This window comes from Pyrus communis, chromosome 7 (genome assembly GCF_041283825.1).
Source record: "Pyrus communis isolate YQ-2024b chromosome 7, ASM4128382v1, whole genome shotgun sequence".
Taxonomy (NCBI): Eukaryota; Viridiplantae; Streptophyta; class Magnoliopsida; order Rosales; family Rosaceae; genus Pyrus; species Pyrus communis.
In genome coordinates, this window is record NC_142571.1 from 22578553 (window position 1) to 22596603 (window position 18051).

Here is an 18051-nt window from a genome sequence, read left to right on the forward strand (position 1 = left end):
GAATGCGCTGAAGGTGTTGCATCAGCTTTCCTTTTTGAATTAACAAGATTATTATTTTATAATCTCTATGTTTCTTATTGGACGCTGAGAGCTTTGAAATGTTGTACGATCAAATTTTAAATCAATCACGTACTACGTTACGTTAAAATGTGGAGTGCTGTAATCACGACATTATAAATACAAATAAAATTCTATCCCATATGTGTGTTTCTTATTGGACGCTAAGAGGTTTCTTGCAATTGAAATGTTGTACGATCAAATTTTAAATCAATCACGTACTACTTTACTTTAAAATGTGAAGGGCTGCAACCACGACATTACAAATACAAATAAAATTCTATCCCACATGTACATAAGCACATCAACATACATGAATATGCTTAAAAAGATACAAATAAACAGTGAAAAAGTTTGAAAGCGACTTGCACAAACTCCAAATTAGGCATGATCTTAAACATATGGAGCCCACTGAATGCATGGATTAGGTTTGACTTGCAGATGATCAATTACATGTAACATCATAATTAAGGAAAGCTGCTCGGGCGATTTGTTTGTTCCCTGTCGTAGATATGCATGGTTAACCTCCATCTAATATTATCTTAGTTAAAGAGAGTATAAAAGAAAAGCATACATGTAATAATTAATGTTCCAATCTACCAAGTAAAAGAATTCTCGACTTTTGCATAAATATGCTTTTGGTACATAATCTCTGTCTCCCCACTAAAGTAAACGTAGCATATAATATATATATTCTCTAAATTCTTTAGTTGACACAATAAGTTGTTATGTGTGTATGCGTTCTATGAGAAACGACAATAAAAAACCAATATGCCTCAAGAAATTTGATCTCTCAATTGATTTGATATGCCAAAATATTCGTGGATAATTGAGAACTATTGATCGAGTTGATTAAACGGTAAATTCAACTTAATGTATATATTTAGTATACTTTAAAAAAAAAAAAAAATAGACAGTACCAGAGAATTTTATCGATAACAAAAAAAAAAATATATACCTAGTGAGAGGACATAAACTTACCCTTCATAATACAAGAAAAAAGAATTAAAAAATACATAAAAAAAGAAGGGGAACATAAATCTTATTCATCCAGAAACGAAAACAATAAAAATACAAGGAGAGGGGGGGGGAATGAAACTTAACTCCTCTAAAGTCAAATCTAAAGGTCTAAACCTGCAAAACAGAAAGCAACATCATAAGGTTAAGAAAAACCAAGAAAGTGAGATAATTATTAATTTAAGAAGCGAAAGCCCGTAAAACAAAGCAGGACGAGCCACCAATGAAGAGAATATTTAGTATACTTAATTTATCCAATAAGAGAGAGAGAGAGAGAGAGAGAGAGAGAGAGAGAGAGAGATAATATGAGTTATCTAAGCAATGGATGCATGATTTTGAGTATTTTCTAATGCAAGACATCGAATGCCCTTAATCACTTTCACTACCCAAGTGGGGAGCACCATAAGAGAAGGGATTATTATTCCCCTTGGATATTAAAAAAGGTCAGCTTTCTCGTTGACTTGCCCCAGAAAGTCTGGCAAATTTTAGAGATAGTAAAGGGAATCCTATACCCTCCCCTCAAAGGGTTTTTATGAGGATTCTTTCTTTGTTATAATGCATCTCCACTCAATGCAATAGGAAGCCCTTCATGTCTCTCTCTCTCTCTGTGGTTCTCACTCAGTAGCTAGCTAGGGCTAGTTGTTGTGTGAGGCATGCATGTGTGCTCTCAAAAGGAGGTGGAAAATGAAAAGGGTTCACTTTCTTGGTTCTTTGTTGATGTTCTTTTGTGGGGGAAAGGAATAACTTTTGCATTTCTAAAAAGCTACAGGATTTGAATTTTCCTTTTAAAAAGGTATATTATCTTGTGATGTATGAGAGGAGGCCATGGCAAAGTGGCGGGAACAGGGAGCTCCACTCACCTCATTATATGATGGTTAAGTCTTTTGATTATTTGGATTTAGTGTTTGGTGCTTGGATGCCTTGGGGCACTGCTGTGCTGTGTGCACTCTCAGTTTCAGAAGCTGATCCATGAGGTGTCACGTCTTTAAGGTTCTTGTGATTGAGATAGAGCAAGATGTTGAGAGCAAATCTCACGTCGGAATGTTAATAGATTTTGCATGTGTTTATAAGAAATTAGATTACTCTCTATATTTTTAATTGATTTTATAATGGAACCTGTGTACTTCCTTATTAGAGAGAACAACTGGACAAAAATTCTTGATGCCTCAGTAGACCTTTACCAAATGATTGAAATAATGGGAGATACAAATTCTCTGAGCACTCAGCTCCCTCCAACCCACATTTTCAAACTTGCAATAACCCCACTTCCCAATTGACACTATAGATAGAGATGAAAGAATGTATTTGCATAGAGAGAACAAAGTTGTGTATGTGCCTGTACTTTCCAGTTATACTATTCCAAACGTAATGGGAAGGGAAATATTTGATTTTTGACCTAATTTCAATTTTCAACCAAGGCCACCCCTATTGATAAACCGCATTTTTTTTTTTGGTCAATTTGGGGAATGCATAAAGGGGTTTTTGAAGATTAGTCTTTGAAAAAGATTGAAATTAAAAGAAAAATAGTTTTAGATTACATATTGATTTTAATCTTTTGAAGTGTATTTTTATTAAAATTCACATTCTTTTTTTGTTATTTAATGTCTCCATAATAAAATTTTGATTTTATTAATATGTACATTTTAATTCTTACAACTATAAATAAATCTAAATGAGAAAACATAAAAAAAAAAAAAGTGATACATAAGAAAAATATGTAAATACATAATTGTACAAAAATAATTGTACGAAAATATATCAAATTGATTTGTTTGTATCGAACTATATTATAATAAATTTTAAACACATTAATGTAAAGGAAAAAGTAAAGCGTGGATGAATATTTTCGCTAAACAATTTTCGGACTGAAGAATCAATCAATACAAAGCCCCCAATGCATGAAAAAATATTAAACGAATGTATATCATATTAAGACAAATTACTCGGTCAACTCAGTGCGTAGTCTTCCAAGAAGAGTATATATCATATATGTAATTTCAAGAACGAGTTTCCTCGAAGAACACGTGCATGCATGGTTGCCCATAGCCTACTATTATTAGTCAGGGTTTTGTTGAATATTCCCAAGTGCCAGTTTTTGACCATTGAATCGATATGCCAATTTCTAGAGGCTGATGATGTGCATGGTTCACCGACCCAAGGTTTGTATGTTTTGGAATAGACACGAAACCGAGTAACATATTTGTTTATAAAAAACAGAAGCGAGTATTTCAAGTTCTGGAACTTTGAATACATCGTTTTAGGTGGGAAATTTGTTTAACAATTTATTTACTGTTCTAGCTAGGAAAATGAAACATGCATGCATGGTTGGTTTACAATTGTTTTATTTTGTATTATTATTTTAAGAAATCGACAGTCCAAGATGATTGTCTAGGCATACCTAAACCTACTTTGTCGCGAAAAGTTTCTTCTATTTCTTTCTTTTCGTCCTTTTCTTGTTGATTATAATAAGAAGAAACCATATAATTAAAAAAGATGGGGTGAAAGAAAATTTTGCTCTTCGAGGCAAGAGGCAAGAGGATGTTCACACCAATATTTTGGCTGGTTGCTCTTGGAAGAAAGGCTTTTTCAGCTTTACCCCATGGTACCCAAGAAAAACATCAAAGAAACATTCAATAATTTTATGCGCTTGTTAATATTTGAAAATTGAAAGTATTTATCAAATAATGAGTTTTCAGTTCAAAAACAAAAAAAAAAAAGAATGAAAAAAATTTGAAAACAATTATCAAATGACCCCTATAGAAACATGTCATTCTCTTTATGTGTTTCGCAATTGTGTAAGGCTCATTTGGTTGTTGAAGGAATCTATAGAAAATAAAACAATTTGGAAATATAAACAAATTTCATCTGTGGAATATTTTAGAAATTTGTATTTGATATTCTTCCAAAAAAATATGACCATTTCTAGGTCCAAATGTTTTTTTCTACTTTATGAAAAATCCCAATGGAATGTGATGAAAAATTCACCAAAAGATCAATAACCCATATTAACTGAAAAACGATATATCATTCTAATGATGTTTTTCTTTAGTTAAATTTCATTTTCATTTGCTATTAAAGTCAAAGAGAAAAAAGCTAAATAAAAAGGAAAAGTAAAGGAAAATACAGAAAAGAGAAAACAAAAGAGCAATCCAACTCATGTGATGATAAGATCTAAGTCGTAATGTCAACAGAGTTGACATGAGAACCCACAAAACGACTGCTGTCTTGATGTGCACGTGTGGCAAACTTATCATATCATCTCATGTGTAGGAATATAAAAAGAAGGTATTTTTGCTCTCCATTTTTAAGTGATGATAATACTTATAACTCTACTAATTATTATTAGATGAGTTTAAATTTTGAGATTTATGTCTATTTACTGAACATATTTAGAAATTTAAACTCATCCAACGACAATAAATAAGATAACAAACATCACTATCACTTAAGAACAGTGATTAGAAATATTCCTAATTAAAATAAAACAAAATGTAAAAATTGCATGATTAAAAGAAATGGCACCATTTGACTCCATGGCCAACAATGATTCATCATGATGATGCATAATAAGCAGCACGGGGGCCATGGCCCCCAACTCCATTATTCATGATACAAAATTGATTCATACATTTTGTAATGGGGGATTTCTTTTTGTCAAGTAAATTATGATCCACTCAACATTTTGATCTTATTTTATCAGCCAAAGTAAAAGATATGTTTCAGAGATCATGGAGAAAAGAGGGATTTGACAACCAGCCACTAACACTAAATCTTGCTGCATAAATATTGTCATTTGTTTATATTTATATATAAAATGAACTGAGTTACGTATTAATTTACAGTACTTAATATATTATCAAAATTTAATTAACTACTCTATTAAAATATGATAATATCGGCTAATATTAACGTAGTAATACAGAATGTAAATGCTATCAAAAGGTACTAATCTATTTTTGTTCCAATAACAATCCTTAATTATTTCTCTCATTTGGTCATGAATAATTTATTATCAACCAAAATTGACAATGCAAGATAAAAATAATATATTTTTAAATGTTGAGAAAAAAAAATGGTCATGGTAGACAATTTTTATTTTTTGGCTAGTCATAAAATGCTTGTTTGGAAATGTTTTTAAAATAACTGAAAGTATTTTTTGTGAAAATATTTTTAAAACCAATCCTTATCCAGGTAGATTTTGGAAAGCACTCAAAATGTTTTTAAAACCCAAAATCAATTTCACCAAAAATGATTTCAGTCATTTTAAAAGCACTGTCAAACGAGTTCTAATTAGCCATTCTTCGTGAACTTAGTTAGAGATTTTTTAGGTTTCAAAGGTTCTTATAACTTAATTCTTTTACGAAATATAAGAGGCAATTTTTAACGGTGCAATATATTTTCTCTTTTACAGCAACCAGTATTTTATTTTACCCCCAAGAAAGATTAAAAATGAATTTCTTTTGTTTTTAATGAAAGGCAAAACTTGAAGTTGACTATACATACAACATTTTATTTTTCAAGTTACTGTTCTAATCAACTAAATATACATTAGCACTTTTAAGATATACTTTTCTTTTTCTTGTTATGCAGAAAATTCACGGAAACTGAAAGATATAATATTAAATGAGAAAAAAAGAAGGGAACAAAAAGAGAAAAAAAAGTTAGGTTCAATAAATGATAATTCGACGAAAAATAAAGTGAGATATAATACAGAAGCACCCAACTTTGCCCAACTCAACCAAAACGTGCTTTTACATTTGACAAATATTGGCCCGACTTTCTTTTTAAGAGTGAATCACGTGCTGGTTACGTGTTAGTATTTGACGGTAAAATAAGTAAAATTTCATCAATTTAACGGTTAGGGATTAATTGTCTAATTTCAAATAGTTTAGAGGTTAATTTACTAAAAAATAGTTTAGAAAATCAATTTCAACTAGAGTAATAATTCAGGTGATCAAACAACAATTTACTCTTTTCCACCATTCTCTCTCTTTCTTTTCTCCTTTCTCTCAGGAGTTCACCATTGGATTTTATTATTTTTTTATATTTAGCAAAATAATTACTCTTTAAATTTAAAGAATGACAATTTATTTTAGGGAGTTTTAACGAAACAATTCTGGTATTATTTACTTTTAACGAAAAATACATTTTTACTTTAAAATTCACTCTTGGTACTATTTACTTACAATACTTTTTTGTTATTTTGATTAAAACTCAAATTTCAAGTTATTTTCATTATTATTTTTTTTATTTTACTATAATAAAGAGAGTATTTTTTAATTTTGACTATTTTGATTAAAACTTTAATTGTTTTACAACATCTTCATGCTCAAAGCATTTCTCTTTATATTTAAGTACGTGTAACTCCTTTTACCGTTTTTTAACTTAAGTTTTTTTTTCTTTTTTTGGTTCAAACAACTTAAAGCTCATTTTCTAATAAAACCCACAAAAGGACCAAACCAAGGTCAAGATCTTCTCAATAAACACACACACACACACACTAATGCCAAAGCAAAATCAATCTCTCTCTTTCTCTCTCTCTCAAGGCGGCCACGGACACCAACAAGAAGACTAGTACAACCATGTCGGTTGCGCTGTATTGACATTTAGCTTCTGTTTTCTGCAAATACAATTCAACCCCAGTTTCTTCTAGTTTTCCCTCTAAACACCTCCATTAAATACATCTCTCTTTCTCCCTCTCGATTTTCGTGTTCCATTTCAGCTTTTGTTAAAGCCCACCATCTCTCTCTCATTCCAACAACTCTATCCCAGCTGGGGGAAAGACCAAAAAAGCAGCTTAATTTAAGCACTTTGAGATCTGGGATTTGTGAGTTTTGCTTACATTTTCAGCCTTTTTTGTGCTATCTCTTAAGTTTCTTTAAGCCTCAGCTCAAAGCAGAGATTTTGGGTTCCGGGTTTTAACCTTTGAAACATTTTAAGTTAAAAAATGGGGAGCAAATGGAGGAAAGCAAAGCTTGCACTGGGGCTGAATCTGTGTTTATATCTTCCCAAAACACTAGAGGATTCATCTCCCTCCTCTGTGGACTCAGCTGAGAGGTTGTCTGATGCTGCCTTGCTTTCACCTGCCAATTGGGCCAATGGCTCCTCCAGGCCTACCACTCCAACTCCATCCTCTCATGGTTTGAATCTCTCCAGAAATGGAAGCAAATCCTCAAAGGTTTGTCTTTTTATCTAATTGTCACAAATGAAATGGATTTTCCTCCTTTGTGTGAGCTTATAATTGATGGGTTCTAATCAGTTTTAGTTTATTCTGTTTGGTTGCTGAGAAATTGAAGTTTTTGTGGTTTCTTTGTGGTTAGTTTAGAGAAGTCAGGCATAAATTTCAGCTCAGAAGCAAAATGGCTTACAAATGGTGCCTAATTTAGACTTTGGTTCCAAAAATTATGCATCTTGACCTCCATATTTTCATGAAAATCATTTCTAGAATTTACAGATCAGGTCTCAATTCTTTTGGCCTCAAAAGACATCAGGTCTTTGATAAGATCATATTTTAGCAGATTTTGAGGAAACAATTAAATCTTTGAATGTGAATATTAATGTTTATGTTGTTTTCCTGTGTTGAGCATGTGGGGTTAATGCACAATTCACTTTCAGGACCATTCTTGTTTGCCTAAATGGTAAAAAAAAGACTAAAGGGTTTACCTTTCCTTTTCCTCCTTCTCTGTTGACTGATCATCTGCAAGCTTTCTGGCAGTGGCAGTAAATTTCATCAAACAAGTAAAAAAAGAAAGGGGAAAGTAGTCCCATAAAGCATCTTATCAATTCCCTTTTGTTTGATATATTGGTTTCTCTGGCTCTTTTCAGAGCTCTGGTTTGGTCTAACGGTTAAAAACCCCGAACTACAGGATACTCCAGAGCACCATAAAAATCGTTCTTAAAAATTGTTTTTCCTTTTCATTTGTTGTGTTTTTTCTTTTTTCAACTTCGTTTTCACTTTTCTCAAATTAAGTGGAGGGTATTTATTCTTTCCTGTTTGATTTTCAAGGCATAAAATTGAGCAAATTGTTGGGTTTAGTTACCTGTACAATGGCTTCCATGATAAATTTGGATGCTTTCCTATTATGCCCCTTGCATGTTGGGAACTTGGATACCTAACTTTGACTTTTATCGGCTTACCGGTGGATCTATCACTCCCTTTTATTTATCTGTTTGTGATAATTCCACTTGCTTAGCCTATCCTATGTAAAAAGGCATCTCTTACCACACAATTATGAGCATGTACAGCAGACTTAAGACGAAATTGAAAAAATTTCCTTCCTTTTTGTTGGCATGACAAGTTATTGATGTACTGATCGTTTTTGCCCCCGCTTTACTTGCTGCGACATATCATGATCTTACTTAGCCTTTTCTGTATAATTTTTGTTTAATAATTAAGTCAATGTGTTGCGAACTGTATCTTTTTTTTCTGGAATATGTGTGTATGTCGATACTATAGCTGTCCTTGTACTCATCACAATACTGTTGAATTCCTCAATGTACTAGAACCCTCACACCGTTGATAAATGATAATTTCTTTGAGATTGTTTAAATTTTCAAAGTTCCACGATACCAGTGCGATAATCTATACTGGTTGATTGATATGGCTTATTTATGCTCTCTTTCTTACACTTGTTTTGTGTTTTCAGCAAACATGCTCGATATGCTTAACCAAAATGAAACAAGGAGGTGGCCATGCTCTTTTCACCGCTGAATGTTCACATTCTTTTCATTTTCACTGCATCACATCAAACGTGAAACACGGCAACCAAATTTGCCCAGTTTGTAGGGCAAAGTGGAAAGAAATCCCAGATCAGGGTCCTAGTTTGGATCCTGCCCCTGGAAGGGCAGCTATTGGTCCGGTAGGTTGGCCCCAAAATGATGCTTTGATGACTGTGGTTCGCGGACTTCCTCCTCCTCGAAGACACTTGAGCCGACCACACATCATGCCACTTTACCAGGCCCATGAGCCAGCTGTATTTAATGATGATGAATCCTTAGACCAACCTGTGTTTGCTGAGAGAAGCTTGTGCGATAAAAATGGTGCAGATGACAATTTGGTTAGGACGATAGAGATCAAAACATTCCCAGAGGTTTCAGCTGTTTCAAAATCCAATTCTTGCGGCAATTTTACAGTTTTGATCCATCTGAAAGCGGCTACTTCAATTACAAGACAAAATCCTAGCAGAAATCAGTCCACTTTGCCTCCTCAGTTTTCTCAGAATCATCGTGCCCCAGTAGACCTAGTCACAGTGCTTGACACCAGTGGTAGCATGGCAGGAACCAAGCTTGCATTGCTAAAAAGGGCTATGGGGTTCGTAATACAGAATCTTGGCTCCAATGACAGACTCTCGGTTATTGCATTCTCTTCAACAGCACGTCGCCTCTTTCCCCTCCGCCGGATGACTGATGCTGGACGCCAGCAGGCATTGCAAGCTGTTAATTCTCTGGTCGCAAATGGTGGGACCAACATTGCCGAGGGCCTAAGGAAGGGTGGCAAGGTATTGGAAGATCGAAGGGGAAAGAATCCTGTTGCCAGTATAATACTGTTGTCAGATGGGCAGGACACTTATACTGTCAGTGGCTCTGGGCCTAACCAATCTCAGCCAAATTATAAGTTGCTCCTCCCTTTGTCTATTCATGGTGGTGACAATACAGGCTTCCAGATTCCAGTGCATGCATTTGGATTTGGTGCAGATCATGATGCATCATCGATGCACTCGATTTCAGAGATATCTGGGGGAACATTTTCTTTCATTGAGACAGAAGCTGTCATCCAGGATGCATTTGCACAATGCATTGGGGGGCTTTTGAGTGTTGTGGTGCAAGAGCTGCAGGTGGCAGTTGAGTGTGTGAACACAAGTCTCCGCCTCGGTTCACTAAAAGCAGGAAGCTACCCAAGTTGTGTGATGGCTGATGGGCAGAAAGGGGTTATTGATGTTGGAGGTATGTATGCTGATGAAGAGAGGGATTTTCTGGTTTCAGTAAATGTCCCAACAGAGTCTTGTAGCAATGTAACGTCATTGATAAAGGTGAAATGCATTTACAAGGATCCCTTAAATAAAGAAATGGCGACAATAGAGAGTGAAGAAGTTAGAATTGAGAGACCTGATGTAGTTGGGCAAGCAGTAGTGTCAATAGAAGTGGACAGGCAACGTAATAGGCTCCAGGCGGCCGAGGCAATGGCTCAAGCACGAGCTGCAGCTGAGCTGGGAGACTTAGCTGGTGCAGTTTCAACCCTTGAACATTGTCGAAGGGTATTGTCAGACACCGTGTCAGCAAAATCCCAAGACCGTCTGTGTGTAGCATTGGATGCTGAGCTCAAGGAAATGCAAGAGAGGATGGCAAGCAGGCAGGTGTACGAGGCATCTGGCAGAGCATACATCCTTTCGGGATTAAGCTCACACTCATGGCAACGAGCGACGGCTAGAGGTGACTCTACTGATGGTTCGAGTCTTGTTCAGGCTTATCAAACCCCATCAATGGTCGAGATGCTTACTAGATCTCAAGCTACATTGTTGGGCAGTCCATCAGCCCAGCGGCTAGTCCGACCAACCAAGGCCGAGGTAATCATATAGGGTTGCTGTGTGCTCATCCTTTGTTAATCATTTTTTATTGGGGAGAGGGAGATAAATTGAAGAGAAAAGGAGAGGTTTTTTTGGATGTGGTTTGGCCTCCTGCCTTGTATATGTAAATCAATAAAAACCGAAAAAAAGAGAATGAGATGTTGAAAAAAGGTATAATTGGGAAGGAAAGAAGAAAAGGAAGAGTAGGGTTTAGGGTTTATAACATCATGTATTTCTTCTTGTGTTTTTATTGGGTGGCGTACAAAAAGGAAAACGGTACGGAAAGTATGTAATTGTCAAAATGGTATTGTAATTTACACTGCTCTCAATTCATTTGACAAAGTTTTGTTCAATTCATGAGTAATTTTGTTTTGTGTTTTTTATTTAATTTTTTTTTTTTTTGAAGGAAGACAATTAGTGATAAGTCACGGTTATCCATCCCTTTGAGGGCAGGAATAAAATGTGATTTATATACACAAGGAATCATCCGCAAACCAGATATTTAAAAGGAAACGATTGTCAAAAGATGGTCAAAAGTGGGCAGGAGAATCGGCACACTGCCGTACTACATTTTTCTCGCGTAAACAAAAATGTAAATACAATTTGTTGTACAAACATGCTCTACCAAAATCGCTTTTTTCGATGGACAACAAACAGTCAAAATGTCATACACAAAATCAGATGAAGGCTAAGAACACAAGAAATTATAGTGATTAGGTGAATCGTGCTTACATTCAATCTGATGTTAATCGAGATATCTCACTAGTATGGAAAGCCCCTTTGATTACATAAAAACCTCATTTGCTCCTGTTAACCCTAGTTTATCTAACACTTGTCACAATAAAACTCCAAACCAACTCTAAATGGAGAAATTTTTGATCGTTACCGGAATACGGATCGTACATCACGTGTATCTATATAAGTGGTGAAAAATTGTATATTTTTAAGTTATTAACCTTTTAACACATATATCGTACTATTTAGATAGTGACACGTGATGTACCATCCTGTATTTTGATCACACCGAAAAATCTCTCCTCTAAATTAGCTTTAAAAATACGAAAGAAAATAGGTAACGTGCGAAACCGATCGGCCGGCTAGTCAGACCAATCGGTCTCCCGAGGCAGCAACTTTCTTCCTTGTGGTGCTGCTACGTGCTGCTTGTTTCTGTCCTTCCGACCAGTTGCTCAACTGATTGTCCGTTCTAGAAACTTGTTCATCACACTTCAGAAAATTTAATGACTAAGCTCACGTAACAAAATATTAGAAGTGTTTAAGTTGTAGAAGGAAATAATTTAATGACAAAAAAAAAAAAAAATTGTGGCATTATACTTTCTTTGTTGTAATCCTATTAGATTAGGAATGTGATTGTGTAAATCCTAATATATCTTGGATATCTCTTATATTCCTATTAGGAGTTGATTATCTATTAAAAGTTGTAATCATAAAAGAGTAAGGAATTAACCTTTCCTACTACTATAAATAAAAACACAATGAGATGTAATAGAACACACCTTACAATTACATATCTCTCTCTTCTCTCTTTATGCCGCACCTTCCCTCTCTTTATGGCCTCCATAATTGTTCAGTAAATTATGTCTACAACACGTTATCAGTACACTCTTGAAGCTGCGCTAACAAGAGAGTTTTATCTTCAATTAGATGAGTATTACGTTTTTAATCATTATTTTTGTGATTAATTTATTATTTTGAATTGATCTACATGCTATTGATTCAATTTATTTTTTCTGTGTTGAACGTGATACAACGCATTGGAGATGCAATTCCAGCTTTTCGAGATGGATCTTCTACAAATTCAAAGGCTTTTGTTGTTTTTTGCCAATCAGGTACGCTTAAAATAAAGGAAGATATTTGAAACGACCTTGAAGCATGAAAACATTCTCCCTTACATTTATATTTACCTTTCGATATGTGTGTGTGTATATATATATTGTATATGTTTCATATATTTGTCAATATATACACACACACACACACATTTCATGCATTACATAATTTTAGTATGTGGAATATGTGAGTCAAAGAATTGAAAAAAAATTAGAAGCAATTTTGGGTTTTTTCAAACCCTAGAAATTAGAAGTAAAAAAGAGAAAAGTATATGGGCTTGCAGCGACAAACCAGGCCAAACGCCTAGGTTCTTCACGATTAGGCCTGCAGCATCCAAATCTGTGCCAGCCTTATAAGAAGCCAGCTTTGTTGGGCTTTTGCCTTCGGCCCACATGTGACTCAGCATCTTGCAGCTGCATCCTCATGTGACTTGGCACAATCTACAGCCGTTATTGGGCTTGCAACTCCAGCAGCTAGCACCAATCCGACCTAAGTTCTTTTCTCCTCTGCTGACTGGCCTATTCCTTTCGGCCCGCTGCCACTTGCAGCCATTTGGGTTGCTTTGTAACCATGACCCGAGCCTAACATGCAGCCCTTGATGCAGGGCCTTATTTTGGACAACAACCAGCAATTTTTTGTTGGGCTACCTTTTGTTCTTGGCCCAAAGCAATTTTGGCTTGATTTTTTTTTTCAACTCGCACCCATATTTTTGGTGCTCAATTAACCAATTTTTAGGGCTTTTCTTTCGAATGTCCCGTAGCCGTCTAGCCCAAAATATCATCTGAAACTTTGTATTATTTTGCTTCTATGATCAACCTCGAATGGTCATGATCTATTGAATTAATTAAAAGTGACTAGCAGTCCATTAATCCGATAATTAATCCAAAATTATTGGCTTGAAGTGCACTTTTGGACATTAACGATTCAATAATTTATTTCTCTTCTTAGAATCGTTGACTCACTTTCGTAGTCTCGAAGCGCTCACACTTGAGTTCCTAAAGCAACTCAAATCCACTATATTTAAATCAGCATATTGCATTATGTGTTCTTGTAGGAACCTCTCTTTTATGAACTAAACGTTCATAAACTAAATTGAACCTTTAGTTTCAAATTTAGTGCCTTTGAAACCTGAAGTTTTCATAAAACAATACACCTATGAAAACTTGACGTTTTTCATGAAAACCATGTCTTCGAACTCGAATGTTCTAACTTTGATGCTTATGGATGATTCGTTCTCATAACACCAATCACAGTCTTGTTCCTTCCAATTCAGTGGATTGTCGAACCATCACAAGTTTGATTTCCTTATAGTACCTAGGATCGTTAACGCAATTCATCTCTTTAGGGCGCTTGCATTCGGGTAGCTCGATCACCTTCTTTTCCAGCAAGTTCTTTAACATTCTAGCCACATCAGAGTCCGGAAAAGGGTAGGTCTTCTGCTCCAGCTCCCTCAAGGTGTTTTTGTACCTGTCTTGGGTGCAAGAAGGCTTATTTCTCTTCATCTCCTTCGCTTTGTTCTTGGAAGAGATCTTGACGGGTACAAATGAGGTCTTGACGGTAAAAGTTTCCTTAGCGGGCTTCTTCCCAATCTTATCCACATTCAGAGAAAACACCTTGTTCTTCTTGAAGTTGGTGATTGGCTCATTTTTCCCATGATTGACGATACTCAGCTTCATGTCGTGGGAACGAGTTACTACCTCCTCAAATATCCTCGGCTTTATGCCTGGGAAGATGTAATATAGCCCCCAGTGCATGCCTTGAATACACATCTCAATGGTGGAGGTTTCAGAAAGTCGATCTTTGCAATCTAAACTTAATGAACACCACTTATTGATGTAGTCGATAACAGGTTCATCATTCCACTGCTTCATACTTGTTAGCTTCAACATGCTTACTGTGGATGCAAATTTCCACCTTCTTCTTCTTGGACAAAATTGCACCTACTAAACAATTACACCTTAGGTCAAGGCTAAGAGCCTCACGCGCCCACGATGAATTGAGGGGGGGCTTTGGCCGAAGAACCTCCGATGCCAAAGTTAGAATTTAGAGAGAAAAGTGTTTGGAGAGTTTTTGAGAGTTTTGCAAGAGTGTGGAACTAGTCTTTCAAAGAAAATGGAGTCCTATTTGTAAAGCATGGTTGGCCCTTAGATGTTTTTTGGGGTGTAATGGTGATTAATTTGGTGATTAATAGATTAATTAGGAATTAATCCATTAATTAGCCTAATTAATTTAATTTATATGGAAGGTTTTAAAGGTTGTGGAATGATTTCCTTGTAAAGGATATGAAGTAAAGATGGATGAGATAAATTTGAACTTGTTACCTATTTTGGGTACTCTTGACTTAGTTGATGGATGATTCTTTACTGCTCGCATGTAGGAAACCCAGTGTGTCTCAAGGGTAATTTTGTCCTCTTCACCTAAAAATCCACGTGTTGCCTCTTGATTACTCTTGGCTCCACAAATGCCCCCACACCTGCTGGGCTGCTCGTAGGAAAAAGCAGGAGTTATAGAGATCTTCTTGCTTTAGGACTGCTTCATATTTTGATGTAAACTCCATATTTAATATGAAATTAGATCATTTCAGGAAAGAGAAATAAATTTCTCTCAAAGCCTATTTAAGTCCACCTTAAATGGGTTGTTAAATCAACTTTGGAGAGCGATTTATTCTACCCTACAAGAGAGAGAAAGCTTAGAGGATATTTGTTCTCCCTCCTCTAACAATCTTCTACATCTTGCCCGTGTAAAAGATCATCTTTCGTTGCTTGCTTCGTCTCCACGTCGCACCGATGTAAAAAATTTAATTTCCTTGTCTTTTTCTTGGATAGTGCTGTCGTGGTGCAGCCATGGGGGGTGATGCGGCACATCGGCTGGCAGGGGCCAGGAATCGGCTTGGCATGAGCCATGGAGGTGGTGTGGTAAGGGCCATTGTTTGTGATGCTCGGCTTGAATGAAGCCAATGATTGGCTCGGCATGGGCTGAGGAAATGACGTGGCATGGGTTACGGCTTGGGCTGCCTGTCGGAAATAAGGAAACTGCTTGAGTTTGATTTCTCAGCTGCCATAGATGGAGCAGTCAAGGATGGAACTACCAAGATCGGAGCTACTGAAGATGAAGTGTTGGATGAGCAAATTGTTGAGTGCAAAAAGTGGTTGCTGCCCCCTGACCATTTTGCTTCCTACTCGATCTTCAACCATTTGATCCTTTGAGCTATGTGGCTTTCTCGCACTGGAGAGCTTATCCAGATGGGTGTTGGAGAATTAGTTTACCTTCTCACACTGGAGAGCAATTAGTTTATCCTCTCGCACTGGAGAACAGACCCATATGGGTGTCGGGGAATTAGTTTACCCTCTCGCATTGGAGAGCAATTAGTTTATCCTCTCGCACTGGAAAGCAAACCCTTTCTGGTGTCGGGGAATTGGTTTACCTTCTCGCACTGGAGAGCAATTAGTTTATCCTTTCGCACTGGAGAGCAGATCCTTTTGGGTGTCGGGGAATTGATATACCCTTTCGCATTGGAGATCAATTAGTTTATCCTTTCGCACTGGAGAGCAAACCCGTTTGGGTGTCGGGGAATTGGTATACCCTTTCGCATTGGAGAGCAATTAGTTTATCCTTTCGCGCTGAAGAGCAGACCCATATGGGTGTCGGGAATTGGTTTACCCTCTCGTACTAGAGAGCAATTAGTTTATCCTTTCGCGCTGGAGAGACCTTTTTGGGTGTTGGGGAATTGGTTTACCCTCTCGTACTGGAGAGTAATTAGTTTATTCTCTCGCGCTGGAGAGTATGGAAATCATTGTCGTGAGTGCAACTGAGGAAAGCTGGACTGCTGGGACAACCAAAATAATCCTTAGCCTACCCTTGGTTCTTGGTAGTTGGGCTAGTATGTCTTTCTAGTACTCGTCTGCCCCAGGCGTGCCATTAGGCTGAGCTGCTACATTTTTCGGAACAAAGGTAGTCTTTATATCCAACAATCTATATGAGGTAGTTCTGTCTGCTCAATCTTATCATTGAAAGATGACTCGCTCATGTTGGTCATGTCTTATCGGAACGCCTTGTCAATAGCTTCGTTGCGCAGGAAATTGCACAATCCCTAGGTCGGGAGTCTTTCTACTTCTTCCTGAATTTTCTTTTGTTGGGAATGGCAGAGTTCTCGGCTGCCCTAGTCTTAACCTGCTGGTCTAGGCTGCTCTTCTACGTGCTTGGCTCGTCTATGCTGTGGCAGCGGTGCATATGGTGAATTCCTAACAGGCGAGGGATTTCGCAAGCTGCTGGTTGAACTTGAGCCGGATTGAGTGACTACTTCTCTCCTCCCGTCATGCTGGCTACTCCGATGTGATATAGAGGATGTTCCTTGCTGGCCTAGCTGAGAATGAACACTTCGCTTGGAAGACTGCTCATGTTGATTATTGGAGTGTGGCCCCAACCATGAGTGTATGCTCGTCCGTGGGCCTAGTCGAGAGTGCACGCTCCTCTACGCACTAAAACGGGATTATACGCTATCTTAGGGGCCCAATCGGGAGTGTACTCTACCCAAACGCTCAATTCGTGGTAGGTCGAGTGGTTGCTTGTCAAGACGATGCTGGAGATGTTCTTCATCTGCCCTTGTCCTTCTCTGGGACACCTCATTTGGAACATGTTGCATCTTCATACGCTGCAAGAGCTGGCTCACCAAGGTCGTCTGTTGTGCTAGGGTGCTCGTCAACTCTATGACTTGTCGAGACAAGTGTTGTTCACCATTTGGATTGGAAGAGCTTGGAAGGAATGTTTCTCCATGAGCAGTGGAAATGTGGTAGACTCCGGGCGCCAGATTTGAGCTGGGAAATGTCAAATTCATAGAAAAATATGGTGAAAATGCTCCCGGTTTGATCATTAGTCCGGAAATTTAGAGCCGAGATGGTTGAACTAGTCTTGGACCAATTTGGGCTGCTTGGAAGGTCACGAAAGCAGACTGGGCTGTGGGAGCAAGCTGCTCGATAGGAGTAGGTTAGACCACGGGAGCAGGCTGGGCCATGAGAGCAGACTGCTCAGCGGGAGCAGGCTAGGCCACGAGAGTAAGCTGCTCAGTGGAAGCAAGTTGGAACGTGAGAGTGAGCTGTTCGACATGTGGCACATATGGGTGCGAGGCTAGGGCTTGGAGTAACATGGCTTGGTTCATGGCCTTGGTGCCATGAGCCTTCGATGGCACGACTTAGGCTTGCTTTGGTGGCACAGCTCGGGCCGTGGTAGTGGTGCTATGGACCTCGCCGCAGGTGGCCACTGCGTTTGATGGATGATAAAAAATTCTAATAATAAGAATGTACGAAAAATACAAATGGACTAGAAAATAGAGAAAAAACCTTTTTACGAGTGTGAATTTCAACTCTCAATGAAAGCACCAATTTGTGGATGCAAATTTCCGCCTTCTTCTTCTTGGACAAAATTGCACCTAGAAAATAATTAATACCTTAGGTCAAGGCCAAGAGCCTTACGCGCCCATGATGAATTAGGGGGGGAAGGGAGCTTTGGCTGAAGAACCTCTGATGCCAAAGTTAGAATTTAGAGAGAAAAATGTTTGGAGAGTTTTTGG

At 37.4% G+C, this 18051-nt stretch overlaps 1 protein-coding gene across 1 annotated transcript; it reads left to right on the forward strand.

The window, feature by feature from the left end:
- Positions 1 to 6521: 6521 nt before the first annotated feature.
- LOC137734899 (E3 ubiquitin-protein ligase WAV3-like) lies at positions 6522 to 10990 on the forward strand. Its single transcript, XM_068474216.2, has 2 exons — positions 6522 to 7252; positions 8721 to 10990. The coding sequence occupies exons 1-2, from the start codon at positions 7022 to 7024 to the stop codon at positions 10647 to 10649; spliced, it is 2160 nt and encodes a 719-aa protein (XP_068330317.2). The 5' UTR covers positions 6522 to 7021; the 3' UTR covers positions 10650 to 10990.
- Positions 10991 to 18051: the final 7061 nt, after the last annotated feature.

Coding starts and splice junctions, on each gene's coding strand:
- LOC137734899 (XM_068474216.2), top strand. CDS start 7,022: ATGGGGAGCAAATGGAGGAAAGCAAAGCTTGCACTGGGGCTGAATCTG. Junction 7,253..8,720: donor ATGGAAGCAAATCCTCAAAG/GTTTGTCTTTTT, acceptor TTGTGTTTTCAG/CAAACATGCTCGATATGCTT.